We start from the raw sequence: 16,022 nt of genomic DNA, 5'->3' as shown, positions 1-16,022 counted from the left end.
GAATTATTAACTCATGCTTCCTGGCTTAACGGACCCTGTCTCTGAGTCAGTGGATCTACATTTGTAGCTCAGCTTTGAAACCCCGTTTAACAGCAGATGCTGGGAATACCTATTTGGGAAATTCTGGTTGACTGGACAAAGAATACATTCATATGTGATGGTGAAAACATGAAACTTCTCAAATCAGTACTTTGTCATTAGATGGACATTCTGCTACTTCATGACTTTAGCAGGGGGCCTGAGTTCTAAGAAAATGAATGTCCATGGTGTTACATTACCTGAATACCAAGTCAAGATAAAAAGTAAGGAAAATAATGTATAAGCTTATTTTATTCCAATGTTGTGAACTAGGTATGTTAAACATTTTATTCCCTCTAAACAGGGTGATATTTTAAGGGATGTTCAGTCACAGCATCCATAGCTCCGTCTATGGTATTGGGAATCGTTGCATCCATTATTTTTGTCTAGTAAGAGGGTTGTTACAAGGCTGTTTCTCCAAATAAAATACATTGATATTAGCTGGGATTCATTCAAACCCGCCACAGCAAAGTTTATGCGGTGTCTTCAATGTACAATGTGTCATTACATGCCCACACACTTCTAATCCTGAAAAGTGACAAAGCTGTGAGAAGGTCTGACCCAGTTATTATAGGGTTATACATTTAAAAAAAAAATCCATTTAGGACATTTGTTTTAAGTTAATCATGAGTTAATTTTACCACCTGTTTTATTGGATTAATCCTAAATAATTTCCATCATAAATGTAGCCCATAAACATGACAAAAATAAATTAATGTACTGTACATGACAATATTTCAAATAGCTAATTACAAGGCATCTGTCCTTTATTACACACTCTTCCCTATGTGTGTGCGCAAGTGCCTTTTGAGCCGCGTCGATGTGGAGAAGCACTTTTTGCACAGCAAACAGGAGTACGGGCGCTCTCCGGTGTGTGTCCGGAGATGCATGGTCAGGTCTGACGAACACCTAAATCTCCGTTCACACGATGAGCAGGGGTACGGTCTCTCCCCGGTGTGTATCCGTCTGTGGAGGAGTAGCTCGCCAGAGGTAAGGAAGGTCTTCCCACACTGAGCGCACTGGTGTGGCCTCTCCCCTGTGTGCATCAGGTTGTGTCTTACGATTGAAGTAGACTTGGCAAACGTCTTCCCACAGTGCGTGCACGAGAACGGCCGCTCCCCTGTGTGGGTGTTCAGGTGTTCACTCTGGGCACGTCTGGTTTTGAAGCTCTTCGGACACAGATGGCAGGAGTACGGCCTAAAATCACTGTGGCTCCGCTGATGTCTGACCAGCTCCCCATGCGTAAGGAAGGCCTTGTGACAAACAGCGCAGAGGTACGGTCTCTCTCCCGTGTGTATTCTCTCGTGCCTGGTCAGGCCGGCCAGCTGAGTGAAGCTCTTCTCGCAGAAGGAGCACTGGAAAGGCCTCTGCCCGTTGTGAATCAGCTTGTGCCTGTTCAGTATCTGTAACTGTGTGAAGCTTTTGCCACACTCCAGACAGGGATACGGCCGCTCCTTGGTGTGGACCTGCCGGTGTTTGTTCAGCAGCCACACGTGAGTGAAGCCCTTGCCGCACTCGGCACAGGGGAAAGGCCTCTCGCCGGTGTGCTTCATCTGGTGCCTCCTCAGGTCCGACGGGCGGCCGTAGACCTTCTCGCACTGGGAGCACTTGTACTGGCGCTTCACCGCGTGTGTCTGCCGGTGCTTCAGTCGCTCCAGTATGGTGTAAAAGCAAGCCCCACATTTCTGGCACCTGTACTGCCCGTTCGCCTCGCCGCTTGGCTCCTCTGGCTGCGCCGCCGACTGCGAATCGGCGCCCCGGCCACAAGGCGTCCTCGTGAAGTGCAGCGTCAGTAGGCCCAGCTGGGTGAACCCCTTGCCACACTGTGGGCAGCGGTAGGGCCGTTCCCCGGTGTGTATCCGCTCATGCCTTGTCAGATCCCAGGAGTTTTTGAAACCCTTGTCGCACTCCTTGCAGGTGTACGGACGCTCGCCCGTGTGTATGCGCTGGTGCCTGGTCACGTCCGACGAGCGCGTGAAGGTCTTTCCGCACTCGTGGCACGAGTGCGCCCCGGGTTCTGGACTGGGGTGAATCGGGAAAGGCTTAGGGAATTCAGGACGGGGGAACTTCTTCCGCGGTGGGGCTTGCTTCTCTTCAGCTTTCTGAAGCTTGCAGTACTCCTCCGGGTGATTTCGTTCTATGTGCTCGAGGAGGTAGGACTCCTGCATGTGAAAGAACGGGCACTGGGAGCAGGCGAAGACCTGGGAAGACATCTCAATGGTGTGACCTGAAGGGAGACAACATGAGATGCAATGGTGACAAATAGTGAGACTGGGCCGGCAAAAACCCTTAGTGGTTGTTTTTGTAGTGCATGTGTACCTTAACCTCCACAGGTCTATGTCACAGAGAAAGACATTCGATTTTTTGCGCTTACTCTGAGTGCCCAAATTCTCAAGACATTTGTGGTGTTGCAGCAGGGATTTCAAGTCCTCTGGTTGAGAGAGGGCCTGCAAACACTCATCCAGGACAGAGGGAGCAGAGCTGAGCCATGACACTGTCTACATGGGAAGAGACAGAAATCAGTGAGGGACAAGGAACAGGAATGTTTTTTTTTTCCTATGCTAAAATGTTGCAGAAAACATCCCACTCTGCACCATATTAAAACACTAGGCCAATTTCGCGAAAAAGCATAGACCCCTCTGACTAGCAACTCCATTAGCAGAATGGCAGCATATATTGGGTTATCTTACCCTAGAAGATATAGCTTCAGCCTCCTTTAACTGAATCAGTGTAATATTGCCATCTTGGTGAGCGGTTGGTATTATTTTCTCAGTACACACAATACAAAGACTGGGGATGACTTTAACGCCACTGCAGGTGACCTAGAGGGGTGTGTTGGTATTGATGGCCAAACGAGGCTTCTTTAAAGTTATTTTAGCAGCATGACATTATGCTGGCACCACTCTGATTTTCTTTTTCAAAATAAAAGCATAATTGACATTTATATTGCAATCTAGTTTTAACAAGAACAATATTTGTTACAAACATTAAACATAACATGTACAGACTAGATCAATATTGATATTGCCTTATATCAATTCATATTGCCTTATACATTTCAATGACGGCTTTTATTTTGAAAAAAAAAATCTGAGTTAGTGCTGCTAGCACATGTTCCTGCTGCCAGAAGACCGGTAATGAAGCCTCATTTGGCCATCACCTGTCCGAGGTCTGGTACTGGCAATAGCTTCTCCAGTTTAGAGAGGAACTCCCACACCAGTAGTTGCATATCTGTGTCATAGGTGTCCCCATATTCAGCCGGAAACACCACCTGCAAGTGAGACAGATGGAGATGTACAGTCATGGCCATAATGTAAGTGTTGGCACCGTTGCACTCAAATAATGCACCATTAATTAAAAAAATCTATTTATGGTTAATTAAAAAAAAATCTGTTGGTACGCATTTGTCTGGTTCTAATATTATGCCTAGAGTGTTAATAGTTTTGTCAATGCCATTTCTGTTCATTTTCTGATTCAAAATGATATTAGATTATGGATCAAAAACAAAGGTTCTGTAATTTTAACAATGAAATAAACAATTGTACTTTGTCTCTAAAGATAAGTTGTACTTCACCAATGTCAGTTATTTGAAGGAAGTGCAGGTGCACAAATGTTCTCTTATATATCACTCTAGGCTTAGTTCTGCATTTCCACCAATAACGCAAAAAAGACTGAGGGAAGGGTAACTGATTTCAGGAAAGCACCCATTGTATTTGTTAACTTAACAGAAGCAAGTAGCTAGAGAGCTACAAGAGAAGACTGACACACACACACACCCTGAAGAAATGTTCTCTCTCCGCTGGGTCTTTCAGCAAAGTCTGGATGAGCTCCAGAAAAATGGCCTCCTCTGCATCCACCTCAGCATCTCCACTCTGAAATAAAACAGCACTCCGTGAGGAAGGAAGTCACAGAATTAGGATTTGAATAGTATATCTATGGGAACAGTGACCCATAGTGACACAAACCTAAAAAGAAGAGGGAGCAACACATCTTTTTGACTCAGAAAGATGCATTTTTTTGCAGGGAGCAACACATCTTTTTGCTCAGAAAGATGCATTTTACACAGATATTCTTTTACACAAAATAGTGTAAAAGTATCAATGACAACCTCTCTTTCATTAAACCTTTATTAAGCTAGGTAAGTCAACTGAGAACAAATTATAATGTTCAACGCCAACCTCGCCAAAGGTATTATACTGCGGTATTATAAGTGGACATCCCACAGAAACACACAAATATTAGAAATGAAATCGTCTAACCAAATAAACAAGTAGACTATACATATCCAGTACAACTACACACTCACCTAAAGGATTATTAGGAACACCATACTAATACTGTGTTTGACCCCCTTTCGCCTTCAGAACTGCCTTAATTCTACGTGGCATTGATTCAACAAGGTGCTGAAAGCATTCTTTAGAAATGTTGGCACATATTGATAGGACAGCATCTTGCAGTTGATGGAGATTTGTGGGATGCACATCCAGGGCACGAAGCTCCCGTTCCACCACATCCCAAAGATGTTCTATTGGGTTGAGATCTGGTGACTGTGGGGGCCATTTCAGTACAGTGAACTCATTGTCATGTTCAAGAAACCAATTTGAAATGATTTGAGCTTTGTGACATGGTGCATTATCCTGCTGGAAGTAGCCATCAGAGGATGGGTACATGGTGGTCATAAAGGGATGGACATGGTCAGACACAATGCTCAGGTAGGCCGTGGCATTTAAACAATGCCCAATTGGCACTAAGGGGCCTAAAGTGTGCCAAGAAAACATCCCCCACACCATTACACCACCACCACCACCAGCCTGCACAGTGGTAACAAGGCATGATGGATCCATGTTCTCATTCTGTTTACGCCAAATTCTGACTCTACCATCGGAATGTCTCAAACAGAAACCGAGACTCATCAGACCAGGCAACATTCTTCCAGTCTTCAACTGTCCAATTTTGGTGAGCTCGTGCAAATTGTAGCCTCTTTTTCCTATTTGTAGATGAGTGGTACCCGGTGGGGTCTTCTGCTGTTGTAGCCCATCCGCCTCAAGGTTGTGCGTGTTGTGGCTTCACAAATGCTTTGCTGCATACCTCGGTTGTAACGAGTGGTTATTTCAGTCAAAGTTGCTCTTCTATCAGCTTGAATCAGTTGGCCCATTCTCCTCTGACCTCTAGTATCAACAAGGCATTTTCACCCACAGGACTGCCGCATACTGGATGTTTTTCCCTTTTCACACCATTCTTTGTAAACCCTAGAAATGGTTGTGTGTGAAAATCCTAGTAACTGAGCAGATTGTGAAATACTCAGACCGGCCCATCTGGGACCAACAACTATGCCACGCTCAAAATTGCTTAAATCACCTTTCTTTCCCATTCTGACATTCAGTTTGGAGTTCAGGAGATTGTCTTGACCAGGACCACACCCCTAAATGCATTGAAGCAACTGCCATGTGATTGGTTGATTAGATAATTGCATTAGTGAGAAATTGAACAGGTGTTCCTAATAATCCTTTAGGTGAGTGTAGAGTGAGACACATGCATTTAATCAAAAGCAGCTTTTGTCATGTATCTTTGAAGGACTGAGTGTGACGAAGGGGATCAAGGTGTACAGTATTTTGTAATATGTTCCAAGGCTGTTTCTCCAAATAAAATGCATTGATATTGGCTGGGATTCATTCAAACCCACCACAGCAAAGTTCATGCAGTGTCTTCAATGTACAGTGTGTCATTCCATGCCCACACACTTCTAATCCTGACCAGTGACAACAGCTGTGAGAAGGGCTGACCCAGTTATTATATTGGGTTGTATTTAACCAAAAGCAGCTTTTGTCATTTACCTTTAAAGGACTGAGTGTGACGAAGCGGGTCAAGGTTCATGGTATTTTGTAATATCTTCCGGTCAGTGACGCCAGTGAACTCATGAGTGTCGGCCACAGAGCTACAACACAGTAAGTTACTACCTGAGTAGCAGATGTTCAAGAGAGAGCGCTACCGTGGGGGGCGGGGGGCTTGAATCTGACTTGTGTATGTATCCAGGGCCAGTTAACCAGAGTGGAAAGGTCACAGTGATGGGTGTCGGAGGAGGCAGAGGGGCAGTGGTGGATTACATCTCATTTATTGAGGAGCTTCTTAGTGGAAAACGTTTAGATCATGTCAGTGTCCTAGTTACATATTTTCCTACTGAAATAAAACATTTGATGTAAAATGTAATTTCTCTAAAATGTAACCCATTATTAGGGCCAGGGGCCCATATGTAGAAAAAAAACCTCAAGGTCGTAGTGTAGCTCTAGGATCATTTTAGCCTTTTATATTAAAATGAATAACATTTCATGGGCAAAGTGGAGCTGATTCTAGATCAGCACTAAGAAGTTTGACTTCTTAACAGCGATCCTCCACTAGGTTTTGTCACTTACCCCTGTGTGTCCAGGTGGGTGAATTCTGTCCAGGTGGGGTTGGACAATCTGGATATCAGCTGTCTGGTCAGCGGCACACAATTCCAGTATCACCTGAAAATAACAGCATAAGAACACAAAACTGGACCCATCAAACCATAACTATAGATAAAACACCAGTACAGAAACAAACCATAATAAATTCGGACCACCGGCAGCAGCTTTATGAACGCAGAACAAAGATACAATTAGCTCAAAGCCCATTGTCGATGAAAGGGGTTACCTGTCAACAGCCACCTTAACATAGATTACAATGAGTTTCTGCAACAGGTCGTTGCAAGTGTTACTAACCCTCGTCCGAAGCCTCAAAAGGAGCGTGGCCCTCTGTTTCTCATTCAGCAGATCTGGAACAGTAGCTGTAACAAGGGTGACAAACTCCTCCAACTTCTCATAATCCAAGACATCTCTTCGTTGCGCTACTTGCCACATGGCCGCAGAGACCAGCCTCAGCGGTGGAATCAACAAGCGCAAAGAAGATAACGGGAGAAAGACATCTATGGGCAAACATAGGTCAGTGAGTTTTAGAGGAGAGGGGGCAGCCAACCTAATGTTAAGTGATTTTTTTGTGAGTAATGCTTAACTAGGAGGCATAACGTGACATTGCATTGCCGCAGAATCTAACTACCAGTAATATGTAGATTAAACGAGAATCAGTAGCTAGACGGCCCAACAATTAATTCGATATACCCACCCACTAGCCAGTCTACAGAACGAGACAGCATAAATAGCTCCAAGGTGAGCTAGCTAGCTGCTGACGTTAACGGTTAAATAACGTTACATACAGTCAGCAGCAAGCTAACATTAGGTAGCTAATACATTACTGTACAGCGAACTTATCCTAACTAGGCGCTCATTTAAAACAAACCTGCATTCTCCAAAGGTTTTGTCATGACACAGGTTTCCATCATAAAACAAAAATGACTATTAACTTATAATATAACTTCCCTTTTCTCTCATCTTCCGGGAAAGTTTTCTTCCTCTGTATCGGTTCCTTCAGTGGGAAAGAGCGCTACAGTGCCACCTATCGCCAACAGATGATAGGTGGGCTCTCAGATGTAACCATTTACACTTCATGAACAATAAAATTAGACACTTTGAATTGACCATAATATGTTAATGTATAATATATCTGTATGGGATGCCAATTGCGATTACATATAATTAACCAGTATTCACAATTCAGAATGTCACATGAACAATGACAAATTAATAACATTTGAGCTTTGATTTACAGATGTTTATTTTCAACTTGTAGTGTACACCAACTTACAGACAAGACAAAATCCAACACATTAAGGTAAATTCTGAATGTGTAAATTAGAGATTAGATTCAAATTGAGGACACCACAAATCCAAAATTGGAGATTCAGTTGAATATTTGTTCAAGAGACATTGAATACAGTATCAATCATGGTGTTTATATTGTTCAGTTAAGATGTCTTCTGTCATGTCTCTTACATCCCACCACACCCACGTTTTAGATAGAACACAGCACACTTATTACACCAGAGTAATCATCGTCACATTAACATGCAGATCTTTAATTAAAACACCCATCTGTTTTTCAATGTAATCTAGGCGAGTGAACTCTTGTTAAATATGAATCGTTGCAGCATTTCAGCCAACAGAGCACCCATGTCTTGGCTGAAGGGACAGGACGTAAGTCAAAATCCTGCAAGGGTGATGTTCCAAAATTAATGACCAAGAACATTCCACGTTCAGTCACACACGCTCTTGCCCTAATTTCAGCAAACAGGATACCTGCTGTATATAGACTAAGATACCGTACTATAGATTAATTACTGTATCCTTCATGGATTTACGGCAATGTAGAAAACGAAATACTTGTTGATTAATTCAGACCAAGTTTGATGTAACAAGAATTGGTCTAGTGTTTAAGATTCATAGGCATTTTTATAATGCAATCTAGTCATCTGTAACACCGGCCATGACAACCCAATTACCAATTTTCTCTGCATGACAAAAAAACAACCGTAAATCAAGAATACTTCCCCTTTAATACAACTACGACTGTTTAGCATAATGTTACGATTTTTGCAATAGTACAAGAACTTACCATTTTAGTTAGGGTACAATTAAATACATGACGAGGAAAAATGCGATGTCAAACACCACAAACAGCCAAAAGTCAAACCAGTATGAGTGTTTTGGTAATGATACCAACGCGCCCTTCTTCTCCAAGCTCTCCTCCGAACCCATTTTCAGGAAGTGCGGTGGGACAGAAAAACCTTTGGAAAAATAGTTTTCAGTACTCTCTGGTGTCTTTGTCCACACCAGAAATACCAATGATAGAAATAGGATTAGTTATAAACAATCAATCACAAAATATTTTAGCCAAGGAGTTAGCTGTCCTAGAGGGATAAGAGTGGTAAAACAGCACTTCCTTATGCTGACGGTTTGTGACGTACCACGAAAAATTGTGTTAGTGCCATCTACAGTTCTGGAGTGTGAACTCGTTACATTTTGTTAGCATTTACCCACTTGTTTCTTTAATTTAAAATAGAGCTTATTTAAGATTTTTTTATAGAATTGTTACACTTTATCTGACAGGAAAGCATAAAGAGTAGAGAGTTATTGCTGGATTGCTGGACCCACAATGCAGCAGTCCATGTGAACTGGAGAAAGTCACTAAGACCACTGGGACCGCCCTGAATCACCCACTATTGTTTGGTAAAATGTGTATACATTCTCAGCATCATTCTGGTTCTGTGGGACAGCCCTGGTACCAATGTTTAAAACCTCTGCATCTTTGTCTAAACCGTAGTCAACTTTAACCTACAGACCAATAATGGAGTGTTCCAGATACTTCAATAAGCCTCTCCACACTGATAGTTAATGTCAAATGTAAGAATTAGTGTCAAACGCTAAGTCAACTTTGCCCTGTTGGTCAGGTCAGTGACTGTGTAAATAGTTTTATGTCTTGAGTAATGTGTGGGCTTCTACATTTGTTTTAGATATTTCACATTTCTGTATTAAAAGAAGATATGTGGAAGTAGATTGTGATTTGACCTTTCAACCCATTAGATAAAACAATGAACACTGACACAAGGGAGAACAGGACGCACATTATGTTAGCTCGAGTGACACCAAATACCATTTATTAGGGCTTTACAAAGACTACAAAATCCCTCCAGATGATTTAAATCGCGGTCTCTGTCTATTTACACGATATGTTACATACAAATGTACAAAATATAAAACATTTAAGGACAAATGTTTCACCAAAAAGAAACTCTGCTCTCAAAGTAGTAAATGCTATGTTTTCAACTAAGATGTAATTGCAATAAAGGGGAAATCTGTCAGTGATTAGTATCACAACGCCATACATGTATATTGTTTTGGGTGTGAAGTCTTTTGGTTAACTAGGCAACTGATTATGTACCAGGGGAGCAGGGAGAAGTGTGCATGATCATGAATGGATTTCCGAGTGGAGCTGTTTTACCGAAAGTGTGTGTGTGTGCGCAAAGGTGTGTTACGCACTATGTTAAGAAACAGATTTATGGCACATAGACCAACAACAATGCATGCAAAAAAATTTAAATAAGTAGGTAGTGGATCTGTTATAGCCATGTGAATACAACATGAGACTCTGGGATTGTCCTGAGGTTGTGACAACATTGTCTGCAGAAAATGGTCTCTGAACGATTTAACTGACCAGTAGCACCTGTCATGAGTAATTGGAAAAAGCAGGAAAAACAGGCGAACAGTACCTCAGATTAGGGTCAATAAAAAAAAAATGATTCTAGCTTAGGTTGAATTTAAGTTTGTTCAGAAAAATAACTACGGAATACTTTGTGAAGTGATTTTTTTGTCTGTTGATGGGATATGATGACTGAACAAAATACAGGGAAGGGACTAAATTATCTGATTTGTTTTTCTTGATGAATGTAATGGTTTGCTCCCCAATTCAGTGATTTAGTTGACAATAATATAGAGTTAAAAAAAAAAAAGTATTATACTGTACATTGTATGCCTTCTGCATAGGCAAGACAACCAATCAACACAAGACATACGTACATCTGTTTCGGACAGCTTGTTGGTTTTTGCATTTCTCTTTTGTATTTTTTTTTCTTTTCTTCAGTTGCAACGTACAATAATTCTCAGCGAGTTAAGCTTAATGTAACATCAACAGGGCAGAATGCATCTCTGATTCACTGTGCAATACTTTATTATTTACATCCCCCACCCTCCCCCCAACCCCAAACTGTGCAAAACCAACCCACTCATTAATGGAGGAAGGACAATCAAAATCCAAAATGGCTTCTGTCCCTATCACACGCTGTAATGTAAAAGTAAAAGTCTGCTTTAAATGCCCCCCCCCCCCCCTTAGAAAGCTTAAAACATGCTCCTTAGGCTATAAAATCAAAAGGGTCGAGTTGTGCTCATGACTGTTCAAGTGAACCCAGCTCAACTGGGTAAAAGCAACAACAACAAAAAAATGACCACCCCTTTGAACTTTCATACAAAAAAAAAAAGGTTTGTCAGTTCCGCCTGTGAATACAGTACGACAACCATTATGCTTGTACAATATCACTATCAGAAGTGAAAGTGGATGGATTTGGGCAACGTACATTTTGAGTACTTTTGAGCGATGTCGGTCTGAAAGCAATTTTATAACTCTGCCTTGCCATATCAAGATTAAAGAAGCAGCTGAGATGTTATGTGGACAGCTCCTTCAGAACGGTTATGTGTCAGGGAAGCAGTTGATCCCGTCAATTTCCTATCCAGTCAGGATTGTCACCAGGGAGCCGGAGACCGAAGTAACACACCCACTGTTCCATAGAGCTCTGCGCATTTAAGGCAGTGAGAGAAGCACCCTTGTCAGGCCTGTTCCGTTCTTTACCTGGCCCTTGTATTTCAGTAGCCGTCACTTACTTTAGCACCACTCAGTTGGTACAGTGCCGTGGATTTGCTAAGGAGAGGTGCGAACGGCTGGTCTGCTTATGTGAAAAGCCTAGAACGAGTGGTCTCCACTATGTTTGAGAATTTGTACTGACTGGTTGCAGTGCTCACGGCAGTAAATCAAACCAAACGGTCACATTGGCACTTTTCCATTGTTTCACAGTAGCGGTTAGTTGGATGACACACACTGCTCTTTTTGTGCTTGTTGGCAAGCGGGTGACAAGGGTCTTGGCGAAGCCTGTAAACCAGAGACAGGTTTAACCCCGGGACCAGCACCATATGGTTTGACTGAGGTCAGAATTTGGCCGGCGGACTGTGTGCCTTTTTTTTTTTTTTGGATCAGCACCTTGGTAAACAAAACCAGAATTTGGCCCTTGTAAACATCTGTAGTTAGTACAACAACCTTAAATTAAGAAAAATAAAATTCCAGTTTTGTGGTGTAGAACTACAAACATAAATGGCTCTTCACTGTATGCAGCCTACATTTCAGTGGAAATGGAGCGCCACTTCCAGTGGAAGAAGCGTAGGACTGTGTCTCACCCACCAAACCCCCGAAATCAACACCCATCACCCATCTCGCCTTGTCCTGCGGGCTGCCTGGACGCGATCCAGCCGCCACATCCCTCGCCGACGCCGCGCTAAAAAGTGCTCTTGTCCGCCCCTCCGGTCGGAGGTCTCTCGCTCCGATTCTCGTCCCTGAGCTCCTCGTCTAGAGCGCAGACTCGAGCGAGGAGTCCAGCTGGTCGTCGTGGTGACTGGTGCTGTCGCTGTCACAGCTCTGCGCGCTGGAGTAGTTGGCTGCTTCCTGCAGCCTCATCAGCATGTTCATCTGTGTAACGCCGCAAACACACAACCAACAGCGACAGTCTGGTTAACCGAAAATTGCCAGTGGAAAAATAATGGCGCATTAGACAGGAGAATGCCACCAGAGGCCGTCACCAGGACATTTCGTCGGCTCTATCCCTGAGACGGACACCAGGGGGCCTGAGAGAGTCAGAGGGATTTCAAAAGCTCACATTGACTTCCCATATAAGATTCGGTTTGAGACTAAAAGAGTAAAACAGCCAATGCTCTTGGCCCATGTGGACCAGTCCTACCCATATGAAAAGCAGTTGACACATTTTCTGTGTAATGGTACTACCGGGTCGGTAGGGAGCAGAACGGACACGGATGAGCAGCTCGGTGCAGGCCTTCACCTGTTTATTAGCCAGTAACGTGTCGAGGATTAAGTGGCAGGCAGAGAAAGCCCGCTCCTATGCCACTCCTTGGGAATCGCCTGCTGCACGGTTATTGCCGATAAAGTGGAATTAAAAGGTAGTCAACCAAGCAAAGAGCTGTTGAGTTCTCAGAGGTAAATGGGTTGCGCGTCTTCATCTTACAAGGTCTTTTGCCGTCACATTTGCCCTTGGCATCCTTGGAAACTAGCCTACACCTTTACTCGATAATATCCTCTTTTTATACCTAAACAATATACAGGCAGATCAACCAACTACGTCTTATTAAGCTTGTGTTAAGGAAACAGTGATGAGTAGTGAAGTACTTTTTTATGTTACTTTATATTCAAATGTTTCTAACATTAACTATGAAAATAGTTATTAGGGTTCAATCTTCATTGACAGAGTGTGCTGGATCCAACCCATTTCTCAAACAGTTTTAGACCCCTAAAGGGAGCTCTGTCCTAAGACTGTACCTGAAAAGTGGGTTGCGGACAGCCACATTATAATTTAATGTTGCTCCAGAACGTCACTGAAGGGAAGTTAATACATTTCTCGGCTTTGTTTAAGTTTCTCCTTACCAGCGGGTCTCCTTCTGTGTCGCTCTGGGACACTTGTTTGGAGGAGGCGCCCTCCTTGCAGGAGGTGTAGCCGTCGTAGCCCACGTCCTCGGGCCGCAGCTGGAGCAGGGACTGGCCTTCGTGCTGCAAAAATGCTGAGCTCCAGGGGTAGGTGTCGTTCACCCACTTGGACGGGTCCTCCCACGCCGCCCTCTTGCCGTACAGCTGTAACGGAGGCCGCAAAACACGAAATGACCGGGGCGAAGGGAGTAATCAGCGAATTTGATGATGATGGGGGGGCGGGGAGGGCAACGTCCAACCTGCACGGTTCCGCTTTGTCCTTTGTCAGTACCCACCTGAAGGCCTTCTCTGACGGCTTCCAGCAGGTAGGGAACCAGGGAGTAGTTCCACAGGTCAGTGAACCACACCCGTGATCCTTCAGCATCCATTGGGCAGGACAGGAAGAGCCGTGGACCTGTGGACAGGACACCACATATTTACTTACAGTAGAATTACATTTAGTGCCCTTTGACGTGGCCAGTTTGGGCAAAGCGATAACATCCTGTGATGAGTGGTTGTGAGCCCATGGTGATCCTACCTTAATCAATAATGTTACAAGGGACAATTAGTCACCTGGGTTTTTATGTTGTGATTGTATGCAACCTCTATGTGCTTCAAATATTTTTTAGACATGACCCTCTTGAAAAAGAGAGCGGTGTAATAAAAATATACCGCAAATAAGCGGTATATAGGCACCCTCTATTAGACTGGGCCTATATAGAGTGAGCGTGTGCAACATCTAACCAATGGTGACGTCCGAGGAGCTGTGGGCCTCCAGGAAGCCATTGAGGTGCTGCCACGTCTTGGGGATCCAGTCAATGATCTTGAAAAGGTCATTGCTGCGCATGTTCCTGTCGATCTCCGTCTCGATCAGCTTCCTGCGGAGAAAGCGTCCCAGGAAGCCCTTGACTGGCTCCGTGTGATTGGCACACAGCACCCATCTGGAGACAGGAGAGGTGGGTAACAAGAGACAACGTGTAAGACGTCCCAACGCACACAAATGTAGGCTACACGACTACTGTAGATGTAATACAATTATTTGAAATGGTTTATTGTTTAACCTATCAAAATAAATAATTATACCTAGATCCAATTGTTTCAGATCTGTGTGTGTTCTGAGGGGGTCATGGGTCTATTTGGAACGCAGCAATTTCATACAGTTTTGGCCCAACGATAGTTATGATGTTCTGGGCCATCCTCAAATTTAACTTTAAGAAACACAGTAAATAATGCGATTCAAGAGCATCTCTATTCCCGTTTTTTTTTTTTTTCCCCCACAATGTTCTAATTGGTACTATTTTAATATTAATGCATTTAAAAAAAAATATGGTCACCATATCTGCGACATATTTTTTTTTTTACTTTATTTTTTTAAACACATTTTTCTTGCTTGAATAAGCTGTTCTTCTGTCATTAATATTAAACTATAACATATTATATGTTCAGAACAAAAGAGAAAATGAACAATGAATCATAGTTTGAGTGTTGGCGAGGTGACACATACCTGAAATTGTGGTGAAGCTCAAGGTTGGGAGAGGAAGACACTCCCTGATTCATGGTTCCAATAACATATGGGCTAAACAAAATACATTTGCCAATCAATAATATGGTAAAGAACAGGGGATATTTGTCAGTTTGCACACACGGTTCAATTGAGATGCGGCTTCCGCTTTCAACTCGAACCCTCCGAGCTGGAGAGATGCGAGTTCACCGCCCGGGTAGCAATAACATCTAACTGCTCAGGGATTGTACATCAGAATTTGATTTGCATTACCGTGTACTGATTACAGCTCGAAAATTGTTGTTGGTACAGAATCAGTGTTCACCTCCAAATCCCATTATAGCCTACTGAATTATAACTGCCGCATTTGAATAAGACAATTACAGTCACAATCATTACCACCATTACTGTCATCATCATTACCGTCATTATCATCATCATCCCACAGCTGAACCCGTCACCCGTGCCTTTTGATGACACTCACCATTTGTGGTACTTGCAGTTGAGGAATCCATTGAAGATGTCACTGAGCGAGCCAATGTGGTGGAGGTTGTCAAGTATGACCACGGTCGGCAACTCCGTCTCGCTCTCCTCTGAGCTGCATTGCTCCGCCAGGCTGGAGAGGTACTGACGCAGGTCCTGCGCAGAAACAACACGCAGCTGAAACACGTGGCCATTGTTCGGTAACCGAGCGCCACGTTGCGCACGACGACCACCGTCCTTTACTGACATCCCTTGGTCTATCTATTGACGAGGTATGTGAAGCGCCAACTGTCCAAAAAAAAAAAATCCTATTAGTCCCTTTACCTTGCTGGATTTCTGGTCCACGTTGAAGCTAGCTACATTGCGCTCCGTGACCTCTCGACCAGACTTGGCGATGATGAACTCCGCGAGCTTGCTAGCCAGGAAGGACTTCCCGGTTCCACTTGGGCCCGACAGGATAATGCGCCGGTGCTCCATAAGCAAGTTGAGGTACCTCTGAATGATGGGCTTGGGGATGAGGGTGTCAAATACCACGCCGTCTATGCTGTTCTCCTTCACACCTGCACAACGTCAGACGTAGCGGTCTGATAAGACCAGGAGCTGATAGAGGAAAACATGGTAATAGCGGCCTATGGATCGGATCATTCCGTTCTAAAACAAGGCTTTTATTCACACTGCGTTAGGAAATGGCAAATAAAATACGAACAATTCAAGTCATCATGACGGACATCTTCACTGCTTATATTTGCTTAAC

The 16,022-nt window shown here is 43.5% G+C and overlaps 2 protein-coding genes across 10 annotated transcripts in view; both read right to left on the bottom strand.

Moving 5' to 3' along the window:
- Positions 1 to 312: 312 nt before the first annotated feature.
- Positions 313 to 7,582, bottom strand: LOC105020319 (zinc finger protein 2 homolog). The gene is made up of 7 exons (XM_010887254.5): positions 7,393 to 7,582; positions 6,819 to 7,021; positions 6,489 to 6,581; positions 3,855 to 3,950; positions 3,239 to 3,349; positions 2,453 to 2,576; positions 313 to 2,305 (listed from the first exon to the last, which is right to left on the bottom strand). The coding sequence occupies exons 1-7, from the start codon at positions 7,433 to 7,435 to the stop codon at positions 849 to 851; spliced, it is 2,127 nt and encodes a 708-aa protein (XP_010885556.1). The 5' UTR covers positions 7,436 to 7,582; the 3' UTR covers positions 313 to 848.
- A 160-nt stretch (positions 7,583 to 7,742) lies between these two features.
- Positions 7,743 to 16,022, bottom strand: part of nav3 (neuron navigator 3) — a 142,155-nt gene continuing 133,875 nt past the window's right edge. For all 9 annotated transcript variants that reach the window (XM_013140172.3, XM_013140174.3, XM_013140175.3 and 6 more), the window contains 8 exons: positions 15,593 to 15,828; positions 15,270 to 15,424; positions 14,789 to 14,860; positions 14,029 to 14,225; positions 13,581 to 13,699; positions 13,246 to 13,449; positions 8,605 to 12,279; positions 7,743 to 8,199 (listed from right to left, as the gene is read on the bottom strand). In XM_013140172.3, the coding sequence (XP_012995626.2) occupies positions 12,160 to 12,279; positions 13,246 to 13,449; positions 13,581 to 13,699; positions 14,029 to 14,225; positions 14,789 to 14,860; positions 15,270 to 15,424; positions 15,593 to 15,828 (1,103 nt within the window). In that variant the 3' untranslated portion in view covers positions 7,743 to 8,199; positions 8,605 to 12,159. The remainder of the gene's footprint in view (positions 8,200 to 8,604; positions 12,280 to 13,245; positions 13,450 to 13,580; positions 13,700 to 14,028; positions 14,226 to 14,788; positions 14,861 to 15,269; positions 15,425 to 15,592; positions 15,829 to 16,022) is intronic.

Source organism: Esox lucius, chromosome 23, assembly GCF_011004845.1.
Source record: "Esox lucius isolate fEsoLuc1 chromosome 23, fEsoLuc1.pri, whole genome shotgun sequence".
NCBI classification, from domain to species: Eukaryota; Metazoa; Chordata; class Actinopteri; order Esociformes; family Esocidae; genus Esox; species Esox lucius.
This window is presented reverse-complemented; position numbering and strand designations above follow the sequence as displayed.